The 22114-nt window shown below is 37.7% G+C and overlaps 1 protein-coding gene across 1 annotated transcript; it reads right to left on the bottom strand.

The window, feature by feature from the left end:
- Positions 1 to 1068: 1068 nt before the first annotated feature.
- Positions 1069 to 21774, bottom strand: LOC129872397 (vacuolar cation/proton exchanger 2-like). The gene is made up of 13 exons (XM_055947413.1): positions 21568 to 21774; positions 21415 to 21455; positions 21021 to 21329; positions 20858 to 20925; positions 20740 to 20768; positions 19771 to 19967; positions 19397 to 19609; positions 18998 to 19132; positions 18612 to 18728; positions 18486 to 18539; positions 17855 to 17971; positions 17603 to 17696; positions 1069 to 1596 (listed from the first exon to the last, which is right to left on the bottom strand). Exons 3-13 carry the CDS (start codon positions 21288 to 21290, stop codon positions 1586 to 1588), a joined length of 1305 nt encoding a protein of 434 aa, XP_055803388.1. The 5' UTR covers positions 21291 to 21329; positions 21415 to 21455; positions 21568 to 21774; the 3' UTR covers positions 1069 to 1585.
- Between the last annotated feature and the right edge of the window lie 340 nt (positions 21775 to 22114).

The raw sequence follows: 22114 nt of genomic DNA on the forward strand, positions 1-22114 counted from the left end.
ATCAAGTTATTGATTACTTTTTTTCTACTCAAAATTTATTATTTAAAAATTATTTTAGGCACTAATGACAAATGTATTCAATTAATTCGCTACTTGGACACATCAGCGGCAAGTGTGTTATATACCCTTTACATATTTGGTTGAATGTTAAAAAATTATAAAAATGTCACAATAAATTTTGTATGAGGTATTTAAAATGAATAAGACATATTTAAGATGTCTAAACAAAAATTGATGTCAATTTTAAATGATCACCGATGAATACAGCCTTATCGTTGTTACTAAACATCATCTTCATGCCATTTCCTTCACCAAAATGTCGAAAAATGATTCCAAAAATTATTTTCAAAAGAGGTAAAACGATATCATATCAAAAGAATCAAGTAAACGTTGTAGTAAAATACAATGTCAGACACAATATCTGTCGGTTCGGCTCAATTTTAAATATTATCGATTTGATTTATTAATTTTTAATTTCTAAATATGTTAAACCAATAACCAAACTAATAAGATATTTTTTATTGATTTTCTATTTTTGATCTTTAATAGTTCGATTTTCAATTTAACCAATAAGAAAATACTTTTAAAATAAATATATGATTCCTGAAGCCGCCGTCATAGCAACTTGCAAACCCTTACCGCTGAACCTAAAGCGGCAAAACCTAAAGAGTAAATACTAAATAGTATGTAGTGATTAACTGATTATATATTTATATTAATATTTTTGTTTGATTTTTGTGTATGAGTAAAAAACTAAAAATTACATTAGTAAACTATTACAGTCTTAATGAGTTATCGATTTACCCAGTAACCCAATATTATAAAATCAATACCGAATCTATAACCCAATAATTATTTTTTTATAAAACCATTAAATAACCGTTAACCCAATAACCCAATATCAATAAACCAATACCACTTTTTTCAGTTCAGTTTATCGGTCAATTCGATTTCCCTAGTTATAACCAACGCCTCATCTTTGGCCAGGAGCACAAATCCACGCAGGAAAGACAATATTATACACAAGAATGAATAATCATAGTAACAAGCATGCCTTACTACAATAAATACATCAACCTAGTGTAACATTTTTTTTTTTTTTAAGGATACATTGTAACAATTACACCTCGATCCCAATTTGAGGATCATCACTATGGAAATATAGGAATAAGCTACAACAATTCAACAACTACAAGTTGAGGTCGATAGTTACATTTTGAATGGTATTCCCAAAGCAAAAGAAAAGGAAGCTTGTTTTTTGGCGTCCACCCTTCTACAAATTTTCTCCAAGTGGAAGACTAAAATCAGCTTCAATATACTGCAGGGAAGAATTTGAATTTGTTTGTTTGCAAAAGAAAATGATGCAACATGGATAAAAGTTGAAGAAGTTGTCAATGGTTCACCAACCATCTGAGTGTTCAACCTATAAGAAGAACCCATCTACCACTTCACCATCACACCCTTCACGCTAGATTTAGCCAACACGGGGGCTGAGTGCAGCTTGTTAGGCTCGTCACTTTTGATTCATCACAAGTAGTCGAGGAGTTCATCTGCTGAGGCATGAGTTTCACCACTGAGCACATAGTTATTCCCCTTCTGCACCGTGCCATGGCAAGAAAGGTTAACGGATTGTGATTTAGGGAATTGAGTTTTTTATTTTTGGTTTATGGAGGGGGTAGTGAGGGAACAACCAGGATATTTAACTCATCACAACCTCCATTCAGCAGTGTATCCAAATAAGCAGTTAGTAATTGAAAGCTCTAACCAAAGCCTACATATGCAGCTAGCAGAAGAGAGCTTGACGGAATTTATTGTCAAGACCTAGTAGTTTTGCTACACTAACAAAAAGAGCACAAGTAATGGCTTAAAGCCAAAATTTAATGGGAGATCTTAAACTTAAAAGAAAAACAAAGTTTCAACAAGCTGACAACATCAATATGCATACCTATTCATTTTGATACTCATGCATCATACCTAACAAGTTCTGTATATCTAATATTCATAGAGAATGATTATGAATTCATTTTGTATATGCAAGTAAGGCATGAGTATCAAAATGAATAGATATGCATATTTAACTTTTAACAAGTATACGAGGAGTTCATTTCACTAGCCAACAAATTTATCAATTCATTTTGTATATTTTGTCCAAGATAATGATTATGAATTTCATCATGTGTAATTCGCCAAACATGTTCATGCACGACTAGATCAAATTCTACAATCATTCAATAATACTTAAAAAAAATTGTTATTTTCGAGAAATATTTTTTTCATTTCCCTCCCCCATCCCCCTAAATGCAAAATTAATTTATTTTTTTCAAAAGTTATTATGAAGGAAATATATCTTGACAATACATTTTTTGAATTATTTTCTTTGGTGATTTGATGAATTGACGCAACATATCCAAAGGGAGGTGCCACGGTGTATGCTATTTGCAGATGGCATAGTATTGATTGGCAGGACACGCGATGGATTATTGATAGGCTAAAGGTTTGGAGACAAACTCTGGAGTCTAAAGGGTTCAAGTTGAGAAGACTAACATGGAACTTGAGTGCAAGTACAGTGACATGACTTAAGAGGCAGAAGTAAAGATTGATATACAAGTCATCTCCAACAGAGGAAGTTTCAAAGTATCTGGGATCAATAATCCAAGGAAATAGGAGATTGACAATGATGTTACACAGCGTATTGAAACAAGGTGGATGAAATGGAGGCTCACATCTAATGTCTCATGTGATGAAAATGTGTCACTAAGACTTAAAGGTAAGTTTTATAAAGTGGTTGTTAGACCATCTATATTGTAAGGGTCGGAGAATGTTGTCGATCAAGAACTTGCACATCCAAAAGATAAAAGTCGCGGAAATGAGAATTTTGAGATGGATGAATGAACATACTTAGAGTGGGAGGATTAGGAACGAAGAAATTCGAGACAAAGTGGTTGTGGCCACCAAGATGAGAGGAGCAAGACTGAGATAGTTCGCATGTGAAGAGAAGATGCACAAATGTCCCAGTGAAGAGGTGTGAGAGGTGAAGTGTCAATCTTAACCTAGCTCTCTCTCTCGACTAGTGCCTCTTCTTCATACGACTATACTGTTCATCGTCACCGGCAAGTCAAAATGGCTTCACCGTCGCTGGTGAAGGTCCCTTGGACACCGAATATAGATCATAAAACATCACCCCTTCATCTCGCTAATGACACTTTGAATCTGCAAAATAACACTGAAAACACAGAAGCAATTTCAAGTGACGCTGGTTTGACTCAACTACAATCGATCGGTGTTCACATTTCTGAGGAGCTGCGAATTGCTCAAAAAATTGTTGCTCTGCAAACCAATGGATTGATTCGAGTTACAAGACTAGGTGCGCCTGATTCCTTATCATTTGGACTACCCACAGTCCAAAAAATGGATCAAATCACCACACAAATTGTGAGTAATGACCAGGCGATCGATGAACTGAAGAAGCCAGACTCGCCGGAATGCCGCCTTCTTATTCGACCATGCTCCGGCGACATTTGAGACATCGGACCTCCTAGGGTTTGTTCCCCAGGTCATGAAGCAGCTGTGGGATCAAGTTTCACCGGCATAGCAATCGCCGATGAAAAAATCCATGTCGGCGCCGAAGCTCCGGCAACCCAATACCAAAATGTTCATGAAGGTCTTGTGCATCTCCCTAGAAACAAGCGCCAGATCGAATCAATCCCCAGCTCCTCGAATATCTCTTCAACTCCTTATCGCAGTTCAAGCAAAGAACACGTAGGTTCAGCTGGTCGATTTCCAAAAAAATTTAATTTGCAGGGCCAATCACAGCAACAATTGCATGGAATGCAATCTTGTGATCATGCACCTGATCAAATTCAAGGTACGCATAATCAATGTAACAGTAAGTCGTCGACGGAAACTCAAGTCGCCGGAGCTCCGGCGAACCAATTGATGGAGGACCAATGCCAAAATGTCCCTAAAGGTGTTGTGATGCTTCACAACCAAACAAGGGACCTCGAATCATCTCCTACAAGTTCAAAAAGTCGTCAAGGCTTAAATGAAGGAGTTGCTCACCGCCATAGTGCTAGGAGTGATGCTATTATCATGAATAATGATAATAGCATTCTTCAGCATGAAAATGTTAAACATACCTTAAATGCTGAGCAAAATCAGTCACACGGAAGAATAACCACAGGTAAGTCTTCTCACTTTAATTCTATGCCTCCTACTGATGATCTGTTGAAATCCAGTGAGCCTCATGCAAATGAATCACCTGGTATTGCTGTGAACATGTCTATGCAGGGCTCCAAGATTGCTAACTATTCTGAAAATTTATCCAAAGTGATCAACAAAGCCAACCCCTAGCCTAGCAACCAAAACCATATTCAGCCCTCTACCAATAACCACAATAGCTTCCCTAAGGTGTATAGCAACTTTGACTCCTATGGAAAAACTAATCATCCTAAGATGCCTAACAACCTGGACAAAACTGGTCCTAACCATTATGTAACCAAAGTAGTTAGCACACAGACCCAACCTAATAGCACTAACCACAACCCCCAAAAGAATAACTTTCCCAACTTGAAGGACCAGGTCCCTCAGCCTGCCCCATATACTGTAATTCAGACCTTTGCTGCCTAACTAAGAACAAACCAAGCTAAGAATGAGGCACCCTTTGAGTTGTCCCCCCCTGAATACACCACCAAGCAAGGGCTTCCTGCAGTGATTTTAAAAAAAATTGACTTCATGCACAAACTTGCTGAAAGATGCAAGTACACCTTGGTTGGCAAGTTTACCAATACCATGCCTAAAATAGAGTTAATAAGAAGAAGCTTTATTCTTCAAACTCAACTTTCAGGGGGTGTTAAAATTGCTCATTTCAATGCTAGACATGTCTACATTGATTTGGACAATGAGTTGGATTATACCACTGTTTGGACTAAGCAGAGAATGAACATAGAGGGTCAAACCATGAGAATTCAAACATGGACTCCAACATTCACACCTGAAGAAGAAACTCCAATAGTGCCTATCTGGGTGGCCTTACCTGAGCTACCTTGGCATTGCTACAATAAGGAGTTCATCACAGCTTTACTAGAGGGTCAAACCAATACAATGTCAAGGTAGCTCAGGTAAGGCCACCCAGATAGGCACTATTGGAGTTTCTTCTTCAGGTGTGAATGTTGGAGTCCATGTTTGAATTCTCATGGTTTGACCCTCTATGTTCATTCTCTGCTTAGTCCAAACAGTGGTATAATCCAACTCATTGTCCAAATCAATGTAGACATGTCTAGCATTGAAATGAGCAATTTTAACACCCCCTGAAAGTTGAGTTTGAAGAATAAAGCTTCTTCTTATTAACTCTATTTTAGGCATGGTATTGGTAAACTTGCCAACCAAGGTGTACTTGCATCTTTTAGCAAGTTTGTGCATGAAGTCAATTTTTTTAAAAATCACTGCAGGAAGCCCTTGCTTGGTGGTGTATTCAGGGGGGGACAACTCAAAGGGTGCCTCATTCTTAGCTTGGTTTGTTCTTAGTTAGGCAGCAAAGGTCTGAATTACAGTATATGGGGCAGGCTGAGGGACCTGGTCCTTCAAGTTGGGAAAGTTATTCTTTTGGGGGTTGTGGTTAGTGCTATTAGGTTGGGTCTGTGTGCTAACTACTTTGGTTACATAATGGTTAGGACCAGTTTTGTCCAGGTTGTTAGGCATATTAGGATGATTAGTTTTTCCATAGGAGTCAAAGTTGCTAGACACCTTAGGGAAGCTATTGTGGTTATTGGTAGAGGGCTGAATATGGTTTTGGTTGCTAGGCTAGGGGTTGACTTTGTTGATCACTTTGGATAAATTTTCAGAATAGTTAGCAATCTTGGAGCCCTGCATAGACATGTTCACAGCAATACAAGGTGACTCATTTGCATGAGGCAAATTAGGCTCACTGGATTTCAACAGATCATCATTAGGAGGCATAGAATTAAAGTGAGAAGACTTACCTGTGGTTATTCTTCCTTGTGACTGATTTTGCTCAGCATTTAAGGTATGTTTAACATTTTCATGCTGAAGAATGCTATTATCATTATTCATGATAATAGCATCACTCCTAGCACTGTGACTGTGAGCAACTCCTTCATTTAAGCCTTGACGACTTTTTGAATTTGAACTTGTAGGAGATGATTCGAGGTCCCTTGTTTGGTTGTGAAGCATCACAACACCTTTAGGGACATTTTGGCATTGGTCCTCCATCAATTGGTTCGCCGGAGCTCCGGCGACTTGAGTTTCCGTCGACGACTTAGTGTTACATTGATTATGTGTACCTTGAATTACTTGAATTTGATCAGGAGCATGATCATAGTGATCACAAGATTGCATTCCATGCAATTGTTGCTGTAATTGGCCTTGCAAATTAATTTTTTTTGGAAATCGACCAGCTGAACCTGTGTGTTCTTTGCTTGAAGTGCAATCAGGAGTTGAAGAGATATTCGAGGAGCTGGGGATTGATTCGATCTGGCGCTTGTTGCTAGGGAGATGCACAAGACCTTCACGAACATTTTGGCATTGGATTTGGTCAGATTGAGTTGCCGGAGCTCCGGCGTCGACATTGATTTTTTTGTTGGCGATTGCTATGCCGGTGAAACTTGATCCCACATCTGCTTCATTACCTGGGGTTTGTTCCCCAGGAGGTCCGATGTCTCGAATGTCGACAGAGCATGGTCGAATAAGAAGGCGGCGTTCCGGCGAGTCTGGCTTCTTCAGTTCAGCGATCGCCTGGTCATTACTCACAATTTGTGTGGTGATTTGATCCATTTTTTGGATTGTGGGTAGTCCAAATCATAAGGAATCAGGCGCACCTAGTCTTGTAACTCGAATCAATCCATTGGTTTGCAGAGCAACAATTTTTTGAGCAATTCGCAGCTCCTCCTCAGAAATGTGAACACCGATCGATTGTAGTTGAGTCAAACCAGCGTCACTTGAAATTGCTACTGTGTTTTCAGTGTTATTTTGCAGATTCAAAGTGTCATTAGCTGGATGAAGGGGTGATGTTTGATGATCTATATTCTGTGGCCAATGGAGCTTCACCGGCGGCAGTGAAGCCATTTTGACTTGCCGGTGACGATGAACAGTATAGTTGTATGAAGAAGAGGCACTAGTCCCAGTCAAGAGGTGTGAGAGGCAAAAGAATTCTGCTGAGAAATGTCAATCTCCCAATTTGGACAGGGTGATATTGCAGCAAGGGGAGCAGGAATGCCAACAATTTGTTCTTGATGAGGATCAAGTGGGGATGGATATCACTCCTCTCCAAGCTCACTACATTCTCACATCTCCTAAACAAACTGTTCACAACACTCCTGAAATAGTTACTGATCTCCCTTAACTCAAATGCACCCCCAACACTAACATACAGGATGATGAGTATGTAGTGTGTGAGTCAGAGTGTGAGTCAGAAAATGAAGAAAATAATGATAACCATTCATTGCAAGATCATGATGATGATGATAGTGTAAGTGAGCAGTTAATCAAAATCTTCAGCCCCTCTCCTGATAATGTCTATGAGGAAGAAACTCAGCAAGTGACTAGTGACTAGTTCACAGGGCCTATCTCCTAGAGGGATATATAGGACCAGACTTAGCACTAAAACAAAAAACTCTACTATATCTGTCCCCACTGGCAGGCCAAGTACCAGGCTCCACACCCCCAAACCATCTAAATGATTAGTATCCTTATTTGGAATGTGAGGGGTATTAATACCCAAGGAGCCATGGAAAGAATTAAACTCCTCAAAAACATTCATCATATCTCTATCATTGCTATTCTGGAACCTTTCTCTGATAACACTCAGCTGCAGTACTTCAGAAACCATCTCAATATGGACTATGCCACTCATAATCCAAATGGTAGGATTTGGATTTTTTAGACAAAAGATGTGAATTGCAATATCTTGGAGAATGAGGAACAACTGATCACTTGTGAAATCAATCATGTAATGAGCCCTAATCAGTTTATTACTACTTTTGTATATGCCAAGTGTAAGGATCATCTCAGAAGGCCTCTCTGGGATAGCATTCTGCAGCAGTCCACTGCACCTCTTCCATGGTGTACTCTAGGTGATTTCAATGTTATTACTGATCCTGAAGAAAAACTTGGAGGGGTCATGTATAATATGAGAAAAAGCCTTGAGTTCATTAGTACTATAGAGGCTAGTGGCTTGCAAGATCTTGGCTTCACTGGACAGAAGTACACCTGGTGCAACCAGAGGGGCATCATGTCCAGAATTTGGAAGAGACTAGATGGGGGGATGGCTAATGATAGATGGCTGGAAACCATGCCCCTTACCACCATCACTCATCTCCCCTCTGTGGGCTCTGATCACTGCCCTCTACTCTTGGAAATGGTTGATCAACATCACAACCCCATCAAGTATTTCAAGTTTCTTAATTGTTGGCCTGAACATCCTTCTTTTATGGAGCTTGTTAAAAACTGTTGGAGCAGACACATAGAGGGTAATCCTATGTGGATCTTCCACAAAAAGATGAAGAGACTTGCCACCACTTTTAGTGATTGGTCCAGGAATCAGTTTGTGATATTTATGCTAAAGTCAAAGAGTATGAGGAAGCTGTTAAACAAGCTGAAGAAAACCTGATCAACATGAATTCCAATGATAACAGGTCCAAGCTTCATGCTATCAATGCCGAATATATTAGATACATGAAAATGGAGGATGCCATTCTCAGGCAGAAATCTCAGCTGCACTGGTTCAAAGAGGGTGATATGAATTCTAGCTACTTCCATGCTTTGATTAAAATGATGAAGGCTCTTGGGTGCAAGGTGATGCTGAGATAGCTGAAGCAGCTTGTAACCATTTTCAACAAATCTTTACTGGAGAAGAGAAGTATATTCAACAACAGGACCTTCAGTGCATTACTCCTATGGTTACTGATCAGCAGAATGAGGCCCTCCAAGCCACACCTTCTATGGAAGAGCTGAAAATTATGGTGTTTGCCATGAATCCCAACTCAGCAGCTGGCCCTGATGGGATGAATGGCAAATTCTTCCAAGTATGCTGGGACATCATCAAAGAAGACCTCCTTAGTGTAGTCATTTCCTTCTTCTGTGGTCAGACTATGCCTAAGTATTTCTCTCATGCCTGCTTGGTTCTTCTCCCCAAGGTAAACCACCCCACCAAAATCTCTGAATTCAGGCCCATAAGTTTGAGTAATTTCACCAACAAAATCATTTCCAAACTCCTTTGTCTTAGACTTGCACCTATCCTTCCTAATCTCATCTCTCTTAACCAATCTGGCTTTGTTAAGAATAGGAGCATATCTGAGAATATCATGTTGGCCCAGGAAATCATCCACCAGATCAAAAAGCCTAACATAGGGGGCAATGTTGTGATCAAGCTTGACATGGCCAAAGCTTATGATAGGGTATCATGGTCCTACACCTGCCTGGTTCTGAGAAGAATGGGATTTGGTGAAAGATTTATTGACATGGCTTGGAGAATCATGTCAGACAATTGGTACTCTGTTATAGTTAATGGATCCAGGCATGGTTTCTTTCATTCTACAAGGGGTCTCAAGCAGGGTGATCCTCTATCCCCAGCCTTATTCATCATTGGAGCTGAAGTTCTCTCTAGGCTCATGAACAATCTTCATCACCACCCTCAGTTTCATGGTTTCTTCATGGCTCAAAAGGACCCTCAAATCAACCACCTTAGCTTTGCTGATGATATCATTATCTTTGCCTCTGGAAGGAAGCAGACCTTGACTCTCATCATGGAGACCTTAGATGCTTATGAAAAGGTATCTGGACAATTGATCAACAAACAAAAGAGTCACTTTATGGTTCCATCCAATGCCTTCAAGGCTACAGTCTTGAGAATCAAGAGGATCACTGGATTTAGCCAAAAGAGTAGTCCCATAACCTACTTGGGGTGTCCTATTTACATTGGCAGGTAAAGAATTATCTATTACTCTGATCTTATTGCAAAGGTTGTTAACAGGATCACTGGCTGGCATGCAAAAATATTGAGCTATGGGGGAAGAGCTATTCTTGTCAAGCATGTTATTCAATCCATGCCAATACACTTGTTATCAACCAGCACCCCTCCCTCTACCATCATCAAGCAGATCCAAAGCATAACTGCTAACTTCTTCTGGGGTGGAAAAATGATAAGAGAAAGTACCACTGGTCCTCATGGAAGAATCTTAGCTATCCTTGTGATGAAGAGGGTATAGGAGTTAGACAAATCAATGATGTTGCTAAATCCTTTCAGTATAAGCAGTGGTGGACCCTCAGAACTAAGAACACTTTGTGGGGAGAGTTTCTTAAGGCCAAATACTGTCAGAGGGCCAACATCATCTCCAAAAAATGGCACACTGGTCAGTCCCTAACTTGGAAGCATCTGATGAACAACAAGCACAACATTGAGCCTCACATTCAGTGGCAAATCAAGTCTGGCTCTTGCCTTTTCTGGTGGGACAATTAGCTAGGTGTTGGCACCTTAGCACACTTTTCTGCTAATAGATGTAGGCTTAACAACACCCAAGTTTCAGCTTTCCTAACCAATGGCCAATGGAATGTGGATCTCATCATCCAAGAAGCCCCTCCTCAATTTGTCCCTAACATTTTAGCAACTCAGTTCAGCTACCACCCCCTCCATCAGGACCTGCCTTGCTGGATCCCTAGTGCCAATGGGGAGTTCAGTTGCTCCTCTGCATGGGAGATCATCAGAGATAAGAGGAGGACAAAGACTATGCTGAACTCATGTACTTGGCACAAGTGTATTCCTTTCAAATGCTCCTTCTTGGTCTGGAGAGCCATTAGAGGGAAATTACCTACCAATGAGAAGCTGATCAGCTTTGGAAGAGCTCCCTCTCAATGCTATTGTTGTTATAAACCTGGCCAGGATACCATTGATCACACCTTTGTTGCAGGAGCCTTTGCTCATAATGTATGGAGATTATTTTCTGACTCTTTGGGCATTAATACTGATTACACTCCCCTTAGAAACCTGCTAATGAGATAGTGGACTTCAAAGCATAAGAATGAGGCCCACAAACTCATTCTCCATGCAACTCCTATCTTCATTTGTTGGAATCTATGGAAGAATAGATGTGCTTCCAAATATGGTGGGAAGCAGTCTAATCTCACTAGAGTCAAGTTCTCCATCTTCAAAGACACCTACAACCTTCTCACCACAGCTTTTCCTTATATGGTCTGGCCTAATAACTGGAAGGACCTGGTCCTTTTGGTTGAGCAGTGCTTTCATGATACCAAAGTAACCCCTACATGTTGGCTTAAACCAGCTGCTCCCAAGGTGAAGCTTAACACTGATGGCAGTGCCCTTGGCAACCCTGGCAACATTGGTGGAAGGGGCCTCCTTAGGAATGCTCATGGTGATCTCATTTTTTCCTATGCAACCCCCCTGGGTGTAAGAACTAACAATCAAGCAGAGCTCAAGGCTGCCATCTTTGGTCTCTCTTGGTGCCTTCATCTTGGTTACTCACAGGTAAACTTGGAGGTGGATTCTCAGCTTCTTACCAAGTGGCTGCAACAAGAAGCAAAACCCCCTTGGCCCATCAAGGAGCAGCTGAACAGCTTAAAGAACATCATCAGCCAATTCCAAGATTTCAGCTGCAACCACATCTTCAGAGAAGCCAACTACACAGCTGATTCCTTGTCTAAACATAGCCACAAATGCACTTCTCCTGAACTCTTCTTCACCAAGCAAGACCTCCCTAAAGAAGCCAGAGCTCATATGGAAATGGACAAACTGGGCATGGCTAACTTCAGGGGAAGAAGAACCAAGAGGATCAAGAAGCCACCCTGACTTCTCCCCTGCAGTACTTCCTAGTGCACTAACTTATTCTTCAACCTGAATGTATCTACTTCATAGTTATATTGTCTTTGAAGAATTCATAGTTAGGGCCACTGTAAAAGGGAGAGTCTCCCTTAGTTCTTGCTCCTCTAGTCTCATAAACTATAATCTTGCATCTAGAATTAGAATAAGCTCCCCTCCCTTTGTTTTCTGCCCTACAGGTATAATCACAGAGCTGCAGCCCCTCCCCTCTATTGGTTGTTGCATCTTGTGCAGGAACATCAGAGACCTGCAAAAACCAACCACCAGTCCCTCATCATCTTCTTTTTCCCAAGAGCTTGCAGAACTGCAGCATAAATCAGCATGCCTCTCTATTGCAGGATACTACAGCTTGCACAAGCATGATATACTAGACAGCTGTAACACTTTTAAGCACTCTTGGAGCATCTTTATTGTTTATTTGTTTCTTGTTAAGTTGTTATGTGCAGGCACACTAAAGAAAGGCAACATCTCTTTGAAGTTGAAGGCTCCTTTAGACTTCCTACAATGCAAACAAGTATCAAAGAAACCATCTAGAGCTCCATTACATTTCCTGCTGGCTACTTCAATCACTGCAACACTGGAGTGCACCAACCTGGAAGCTCTCAAGATTATGCACACTGCTGAGCCTCTTGTAACATTGCTACTCAAGCAGCTGCCAATAAACCCCAGATCTTCAGCCTTTGTGCCTCATTGTGCAGGATTGTTGTTTATTTTATTGCAGGTGCAGGGATTACAAAGTGCATGGTTGCACTTGGATGGGCAGCCAACAATTCATCCATTCCAGCTACCATGCTACAACACCTGAAGCAACCCTCCTGCATCCAAGCTACTTGGAGCTATTTACTTGCTTATTTGTTTGTGTGCAGGCACATAAGCACCCTCCAAGGTGCAAAGCACCATCAGTTGAACCTTCAAGCAGCAGTTCAAGCCACAGCTGCATCACATACAAGCTGCAACTTACAACAATTCAACCCCACATCATCCTCAACAACAACTCCAGCTGCGGCCTGCTACAACTCTATATTTTTTCCCTTTTTTCATCCTCCTTAGCTCTTATAATCATGATCTTGATGTTGATACATCCTTCCATTTGAACTTACTTGGTACGACAAGACTAAAAAGGGCAAAGATGAAAAGAATTTTCTCACCCCATGCGACATAGAAATTTCGTATACTTGTTCTTCTTCAATTTAGCTATGTATGATACGTAGCGTAGTTGAATAGGACTAGTGTAGGTTACTTTCTTTTTTCTCATGGAAGGGGAGAGTCTCCCTCATTTATGCTTTCTTAGTCGACTTGTACCGGGAGGAGTCCTCCCATAGGTTTATTGCTTTCTAGTTTCTAGATAGTCCTTTTTTGTATTTGGGGATAAGTCAGCTGACCTTAGTAGGTTAGCCGACTTATGAACCAACCTAGGAGCGGAGGTAAGGTTTATGTCCCCCTCCTTGTATTTTTCTATTTGTTATTTATGATAAGGCTTGGGGGTGATGCTCAACCCCTGACTGTGCACGAGAGGTGGGAGCCTCGTGTAGGGTCTGTTCCCATAAAAAATAAAGAAAAAAATAAAGAGGTGTGAGAGGTTGGCCATTGTGGATCTAAGGAGAGGTAAAGGTAGGCTGAAGAAGTATTGGAAGAAGTGATTAGACAAGACATAACACAATGCAACTTACCGAGGACATGAACCTACATAGGAGGATATGGAGATCGAAAATTAGGATAGAAGGTTGTCTAGTTTTCCTTCTCAGTATTATTATTATTGCTCTCATATTAACTTATTCTTCGAATTTTAGTATTACATGTTTTCCTTTGTTTTGGTTATCGTATTATTTGTTGTTGCTATTGTTCTTTCCTTTAATATTTTCATCATGGCTTCTCCCCTACTTTTCCCTTTTCATACCTTTGAAATGTTTTACTTAAGTCGAGCGTCTATCGAAAACAGTCTATCCACCTTCACAAGATAGGGTAAAGTCTGCATACATACTACCCTTCCCAGACTACACTAGATATATTGTTCTAATCAGGGGCGGACCCACATATAGTGTATCGGGTGCTAACGGAAACTTGGTATATGTATATAGAAAATACTGAAAAATTGATAATAAGCTATTCGTGAGCACCCATAAACCAAAAGGTCTGATGGATGCTTTGGTTCTGAAGCTGAAGTTAGAGTGTTCTAATGCCCTCTACCGAAGGCTGGAATCTTGGTGACTGCAACGTTTTGTTATGATCTTTTACTCTTCTTTTTATACTTTTTCACTGTTATCTGCCTTTTCTTTTCTTTATTATTTCTTCACTTTTCTATTTTTAGTATTTTATTTACTAACTTAACTATAAAGTTATTAGCAAGCTTCTAGAAAGAAACTCTTCTTGACTAGCAACTTTATGTCAAAAGAAAGTGAGCACCTATAACCTTCAAATCCTGGATCCGCCACTAGTTGTTATACATTTTTTGAATGCTCTCTATCTCTGTTAATTTGTGCTTGAACATCTTTTTTTTCTGTGCAATCTCATTTCTAAAATCAATCCATACACTCATACAATAATATAGTCTTTTGTTGTTTAATGAGTTTTAAACAACAAAAACTATACCCTTCCCAAACCCCAATTGTGGATTTCAGTGGGTATGTTGTTATTGTTGTTTGATGAGTTTTAAGCTTAATGTTAAGATTTCTCCCATCTTTACCACATTCACTGGCTGGTTTATTGTTCCTAGCAATAGGAATTGTGTAAAACAAATTGCAGCAAAAACAAAACACTATCCAAATTTTTGGAATAAACCATCTTATTTTATGTCTTTCTCCATTTGCTAATTTTTTGAAATTAATGTGTAGTAGAAAAATATCTTTAAGAATTTATTCTTCGAAAAACCTATGTCGGTGATTCTAATTGGTCCTTGGGCCAGCTCAAAGGGAAAGTGAATAAGGCAATTGTTTTAGGCCCCCAAATTTGACAGGGGAGGGAGCATTTTCTTTAGCAATAATAAGCTTATAGGTTTTGCTGGGAAAAAAATATTGAGTACTATTTGTAAGTAAACTTTTTCATATGAAAGGAAAATTTGTTTGGGTTGGGGATAAAGTAACGTTTGACTTGCTTAAAATGGGAAGTGTGAATAGCTCCCCTAACGTATGAATTGGAATTCAATTAGACAAGTGACATCATTATTCCACTTTTTCTCATTGGAACATGTAACTTTCTTCCTTTGTACATGTTACAATCTTTCTTTTCTCCTCTCTCATCATATTACATACTTTCCTTTTTTATATATTTTTCTTACTCTATCTCCAAGAGTTCATTAATTCAACTGGTCAAGGCTTTAAGCTTCTAATAATTTTATCATTCTTTAAGAAAACATAGTCAAAGAATACATAGTTCATATTGGTAAAAGTATTTTGAAACAACAAAGATATATTTTGGAATCAAAGTATTCAAACTTCTTGAATTAGGTAATACTATTCTAACTTTATTTTTTATCTTATAATTGTTATTTTTACTTCGTAGATATTTCTTTAAAACATGCATTAGAATTTAAATATGTCAACTTAGAAAATATGAATCCGATTAAAATTTAATACAATCTCAAAAAGGAGCTCTTGATAATATTTTGGCAAACAATATAAAAGCTAAATCAAAAAATGTTCTTTAGATGAACAAGTCACTAACTTAGTTGTTAGATGATAATAAACTTCAAAAAGAGAAATAGGATTTTAGTGAGAAATTAGATGTAGATTCTTTTCTTTTTTTTTTGAAACTAGAAACTTTGTATTTTCCTATAAAGGAACAAAACAATATACAGAGGTTGTATGGAAACCATACTTACAAATTGTCTCTAAGAAACTGAAGCTATTCTAATCATCTATAGATGTAATCTAGCACATCAAGAATTTCTACCGTTTCTCCTGAGTAAGACTTTTTACACCAAAATGGAAGAGCAAAATACAGTTCAATTGAAAATCCGGAGTAGATTCTCAAAAACCAATAATAAATCAAAGAGGAATAGAGTGATTCATTTTTGTTGCACATTGTTTTACACAACTTCTAATTCTAGGAATAGTAAACTAGCTAGCTAGTGAAGGTAGTGGAGAATTTATTTTTAAAAAAGAATTAAAAAAATCTTTTTTGAATTTTATTATCATCCGGCTCAACTAAGTTGGTGACTTGTTAATCTAAAGAACATTTTCTAGTTAAATTTTTGTATTGTTTGCCAAATATTTAGCAAGAGCTCTTTTTTTAGATTGTACTAAATTTTCAAAAAAAAATGACTTTTGAATAAACAAATTCACATGTTCTAGTTGACATATTTAAATTCTAACAAATATTTTTTAAAAATATCTACGAAGTAAAGATAACAAATAAAACCAAAAAGTTTGAATGATATCACCCAATTCAAAAAGTTCGAAGACCTGATAATATTTGTTGCTTCAAACTACTTCCTCCAAAGTTTGAAACATGACTATGTACTCTTTACTATGCTTTATTATCGAGCAAAGCTTAAAGTTTTGCACTATTAAACAAATGAATTCTAGGAGAAAGAGTAATAAGGAATATAAAAAACAAAGTTTGTAATTAGATAAGAGAGGGGAAAAGAAAATTGTGACTTGAACAAAGGAAGAGATTACACGTTCTATGAGAATCTTCTAATTGTTTCAGAGAAACCAGAAAGACATGCTTTAACCAAAAAAACTTGGTCAACAAAAGGTAAAAAGTGGAATAATGATTTCACTTGTCAAATCAATTCTAATTCATACGTTAGGAGATACTTCCCATTTTTAAGCAAGTCAAATTTTACTTTATTTACAATCTAGAAAAAAGATCTTTCCATTAATGTAAAGGTTTACTTTTTCTACAAATAGTACTCAACATTTAAAAGAAAATCTATAAGCCTATTGTAGCTAAAAGGGGTCCCCCCAAATTTGTGTCCCTAAAGCACCTGCCTTATTTGCTTCCCCTTAGAGTCGGGCCGTCTCCTTTGTATCAAGATGATGATGATAATAAAGTATGAAGCTTCTCAAAGCATTCAAACAATGTAGTAGCAAACTAAAGACACGGAGATTAATGATAGGCTAGGGCATTGAACAAACACTGATGAACAGGTCTTTATGTGCTCATCACAGGCTTACAAAATCCATTAAATATTTAGGCATTTCATTGCTGGTCACTAAACTGAAATATCATTTCTATTAACCAGAACAGAAAAACATTGGAGGGAGAGAAGAGATAGATAACAGAATAAAACTATTGATATTGATCAAGAAGTTAGAAAAAGGAATATATTGGAATTGCTGAAACTGACATCTTTTATAAACTATAAATGGAGAAATAAGGAATAGTCACAGTAGGAAGGGTGGAGCGAAATTTGTGAACTAATATTTGAAGTTGAAACTAACCGAGTTCAAGAGGGAGAAGATAAAGACATAGAGACCAGTTGGGGGTGGTTATGTACATATTACAGTTAGTGGGTGAAACTTTTGCTGGATAGGATCGTGTTCAAAAGTGGCAAGAGAGCACTTGGGGAGCTTCGGACGAGAAAGGACACAGAGACCATGAAGAGATCGAACATATGGAGATTTTATGTTTGTTCGGTGCAAAACATCATATTGCATTATGTAGTTAGAAGAACTTAATTATTTGGACATTGATTTGCGTCTAATGTACTTTAGTCTCTGCAAATACCACCAATAGTGCACTTCAACAAAATTACTGTCTTATTTAAAATTGAAAACAGATACTCAGACTTTAGAGGGAAAGAATCCTACTAACCTTTGGATGGATCAACATGTACAAAGAAACTTGCTGCAACAATGAGATAACATAGGATAAGCATCAAGCCCTTAAAATAGTTTGATGTTCCCTCCTGCATCGTGTAAAGCACAATTATAGTTAGTAGCAAGCCTTTCGTGACTGAGTAATCTAGGGAAGGGAGTACACTGAACAACATCAGCTATTTTATTCAATTGTCTGATTTGCAGGGGAAGGAGATGTGCCAGAAGGGATGTAATAACGAAGACAAACCTGCAGCATAAATGCCACGACTAACACTGTGATAAAGAGTGTAGCAGTCTCAAACAATTGGAAGTTCAAGTCCATTGTTTTTCCCATGAACCAACCAACAACAACACAAAATGGAATCTGCATTATCAAAAGCACAATATCTATGAATAAGCAACTTGATTTATAAGCTCTATCATAATTTTTTAATAAATAGCACCCAGAAGGTGCAAGCAAAAGTAATTACAGATTAATAGCACAAGTATGTCCCTTCTCTCCTTAGAGGGAACCTATCAGATCTATCAATTGCTCTGGCTCACTATAACAATTCTGTCTACACCAAAATAAAAATGAAATAAAAGTAGGAGTTCATCTTGATCTTCTGAAAAGAGCTTTCTTTGTCTTCAAAGCACCTCCCATTTCTTTTCCACATGGACACCCAAGTTCTATTTATCTGTTTTATAAATTTTGAACAATTACAAATTAACTACACCAAATCTACACCAACCCAAAAGGACAAATTAAACAAACAAAAATACAGTATGCTCTTAGGACGGCCTGTATGAAATTAAATAAGAAATAAAATCTAATTTGTTATCGACTAATTTGTATAAGCTAGTTCAGATGATTAATGCATCACGTTATAAGACCTTACCACAAACATTGATATCTGAGTAGAGGACCCAATTGCAACTCCAAGTGTAATGTCCTGCAAACAGTACCCCTTGAGTAACCTATTCTGGACAAATGAGATGGTGAATATGGTTTTTCAAGAACTCACAAGCTTATCTTTCATTGCAAACATGATTGCACTTGCATGTTCTGCAGCATTTCCTACAAGCGGAAGCAAGATGACACTAATAAAGGACACAGGCATGTTCATTGAGTCGGATGCTCCCTGAAATCGTATTAGCAACATGAACAAATTAAGATGAAGAACATACAGAAATCAAACTCAAAAGGAACTTAAACGAATTTATATAGCTTTTGATAATTAATTACCACAAAGGGAGAAAAGATAACAGTTAATATCTCAAGGTAAAAAATCCATAGGTTATCACACGGATATTAGCATCCAACTTCAAGAAAATGCTAGCATTTCCAATACACCGGCTAAAAAGGCCTTGGCCAAAATTTTTAATAAAAGAAAAGGAAAGGAAAGGATACCTCTATGGCATCAACAAGATACCCAGATAGCACAGATATCCACACTGTCAAAATAGCAAGCCACCCTATAGCTTCCCATTGTGTTATCTCGGGAGCCTCTTCTTCATCAGAATTTTCAGCATTATTCTCTCTATCCTGTTCAGATATCAGAGAATAATTAAATCAACTAATACATCCTGCAGTAACATAAGTTGGTATGAGAATCACATATCATGGTACAAGTTTAACTGGAAAAAACTGAAATCTTCTGCAAACCTATCTCCTTCATAACAGGCATCTGATTACTAGATAGAAAGCATAGTGTCAATGGCTATTGCTGCAGATGACCTCACAGAAATACAAGCTGAATAATAGAGGAAAATAAACTATCAACCTATTCCAAGATTTTCAGCAATTTACCTCATCGATTGAGCTATATAGATTTTGTTGACTCTTGAGTTGAAAAAATAGGTAACTTGCATATGCTACCAGCATTATGCAACTGCTAAATCTTGAAAGAGCCAGCTCTGACTTCCCAAAATGCACTTCTGTGTGGGTGAAATGAAGTACAGCAGGAAATAATAAGCCCATGACTGCCATCAATAACAATCCTGAGTTCACAAGGGCAGTTGCCTGCAATTTAAAGATTTTCATTAGCATTAGCATATAACATTAGAGGGAGCACATTGGAGCTGAGATAATACGAAATCACTGAAGTATCACATTCACAAAAGACAAAAGTGCTAACTTCATTGCACATTTGATGAGGACATGATTGATTAGAAGATAATGACCTTATTGAAAACCTGGACTTTCTGGTGATGAACAATCCCACCACAGAAGAAGGCACATCCAAGCACCAAGAGCATATTTGATAAAATGGAACCCAACAAGGATTGTTTGACAACCCTCGTCATCCCATTATTCAATGCATATAATGAGATTATCATTTCAGTCGCATTGCCAAATGTAGCATTTAAAAGGCCCCCAACTATACATCAAAAATAAGGAAAAGTCATTCTGATAATCAAAAGAAGTGTAGTGCGGGGAGGGGGAATTATGTCTCACACAAGATATCAACAAGACAAGTAGTTCTTTGAGTAAATGCAAATGTTAAAACACTTCCAGCAAAGGGCAATGAGAACAACAGAAGTACAGGAAAAGCATAAAACCATTTAATAGAGAACAAGAAATCCTTTCTAATGACTCAAGTCAAGGAGGATACAACAACAACAACAACAACAACCCAGTGAAATCCCACAACTCAAGTCAAGGAGGATAATAACCAAAAAATTACTATATTTCAAGGGGTTTCAATTTCCAGATGACTCAATTTCTCTGTAAGAACAAAACTTGAACTCACATTTTCAAGTTATTTTATGACTCAATTCACATTCAACTTAAACACTAAGATTAGGAAAGCAACTTAAGAAGTTCAACCTAATTTTTCTTCTTTTTTTATAATCATGGTGTCAGGACAACTTGCTTACACATTGACTAATTTCATGAATACCTACTACCTCTCACCAGCATAGGTACACGGTAACTCTGTTGACCAAGGTTTGTAAGATGGAAAGAAACCATCTAGTGTTTTTGTCCCTTCCAAGATTTGAACCCACTTCATTGACAACAAGGCCACACCCTTGGGTGCCTTTAATACTCTCCATAAGTAATTCCAATGGTGAAAAGTTCGAAACCTCTATTCCTCAATAATAGAAACAAAGATCAACAAAATGGCAAAACTACCAAAAGATAATAGGTACCTGTAGGCCCTGTATAGAATGCAAGCTGCCTGTGTCATGACAATCAAAGAAGTCAATGAGCATGTAAAATAACATAGTAGCAGAGGAGAACTGAATAACTTGAAGAGCATAAGCATACTCAGTTGCATAACCCAAACGCTCAGCTAAAGGTGTAATGCCCACCAAACTGAAGAAAAACACCCACTCCTGTAATGAACCCAACGAAAAGTACAATAAATAAGAGGGGGGAAAACGAAGATAAGTTCAATTGAGGTAAATGGCAAAAGCTTGAGACTTTTTACATGTTTTTTCGTAAGATAGTGTAGCAGCATCGCTAATGGTCCAAAAGGAAGCAAAACATTGATCTTTGCTTTGAGTATCACAATGTATATACTCCTGAAATACCTGATCTGATGCATCTTCCTCAACACTCTCAACGAGTAAAAACTTCTAGGTGACGCCATATGAGCTGCCTCAAAATGCAAACTCTCTGTCTTATTTATAGCATGAGATGAACTAAAGGGGATCTCTTCATCAGATTCAAGGTCTAACTTATCCCCTACAGATCCCATCTCAACACTTCAAGGAAAAAAAAAGCCAACTGTATGCAACTGATAAAATCATAATCTGGGTTAAATTACAGTCCAACAGATAAAACCCATAACTTAAATTAGTCGATAATTTCAGTAACATTACCTCAATGAATCAATATAAGATGCTCAGATACATAAGGATGCCTAATTGAGTAAAAAAAAACAAAAGAATTTAAGAAACCCAGATCAAAAATCTCACAAAATGTGAAAATAAAGACGAAGAAAAAGCACATACAGAAAGGAAAATTGTATTTACCAGAGAAAATAATCGAATCGTGTACTGATTTGAAGAGTAAAGCTGAGTAGATGACAGCAAATTAGGAAAAAAAATATGTACAGAGAGGAGATAAATACATAGAAAAATCCGTCAGTGAAGCGTGAAGAAGCCGGCGACAGGGAGGAAGAAGAAGGTTCTACGAAGAAGCGCCTAATTTCATTTTAATTATTTTACAGTAAAGTAATGATTAATGAAGCACTTACAGTTATGAATTTATTTATTTTTCCAATATAAGTAAAAGACAATAAAGATGAGATAGTGATACAATAGTTTTTTTTTTTCCTTCCAAAGTTGAATGAAGTACAATAAGTGGAGTTTGGATTTTTGGAATTCGTATTCTTTCAAAGTTGGATAGTTTTATTGGAGTTCGATTATATTTAAATTTGTATTATGTATAATTCATCTAAAGAAAATATTTTTTAAAAATTATTATTATTTATATTATGTAAAAAAATAATATATGTAAAGATTTTAAAAAGGAGAACCTTAGAAAATAATAATATATTCCTCAATGTAATTATTAATA

This window comes from Solanum dulcamara, chromosome 1 (genome assembly GCF_947179165.1).
Source record: "Solanum dulcamara chromosome 1, daSolDulc1.2, whole genome shotgun sequence".
Classification (NCBI taxonomy): domain Eukaryota; kingdom Viridiplantae; phylum Streptophyta; class Magnoliopsida; order Solanales; family Solanaceae; genus Solanum; species Solanum dulcamara.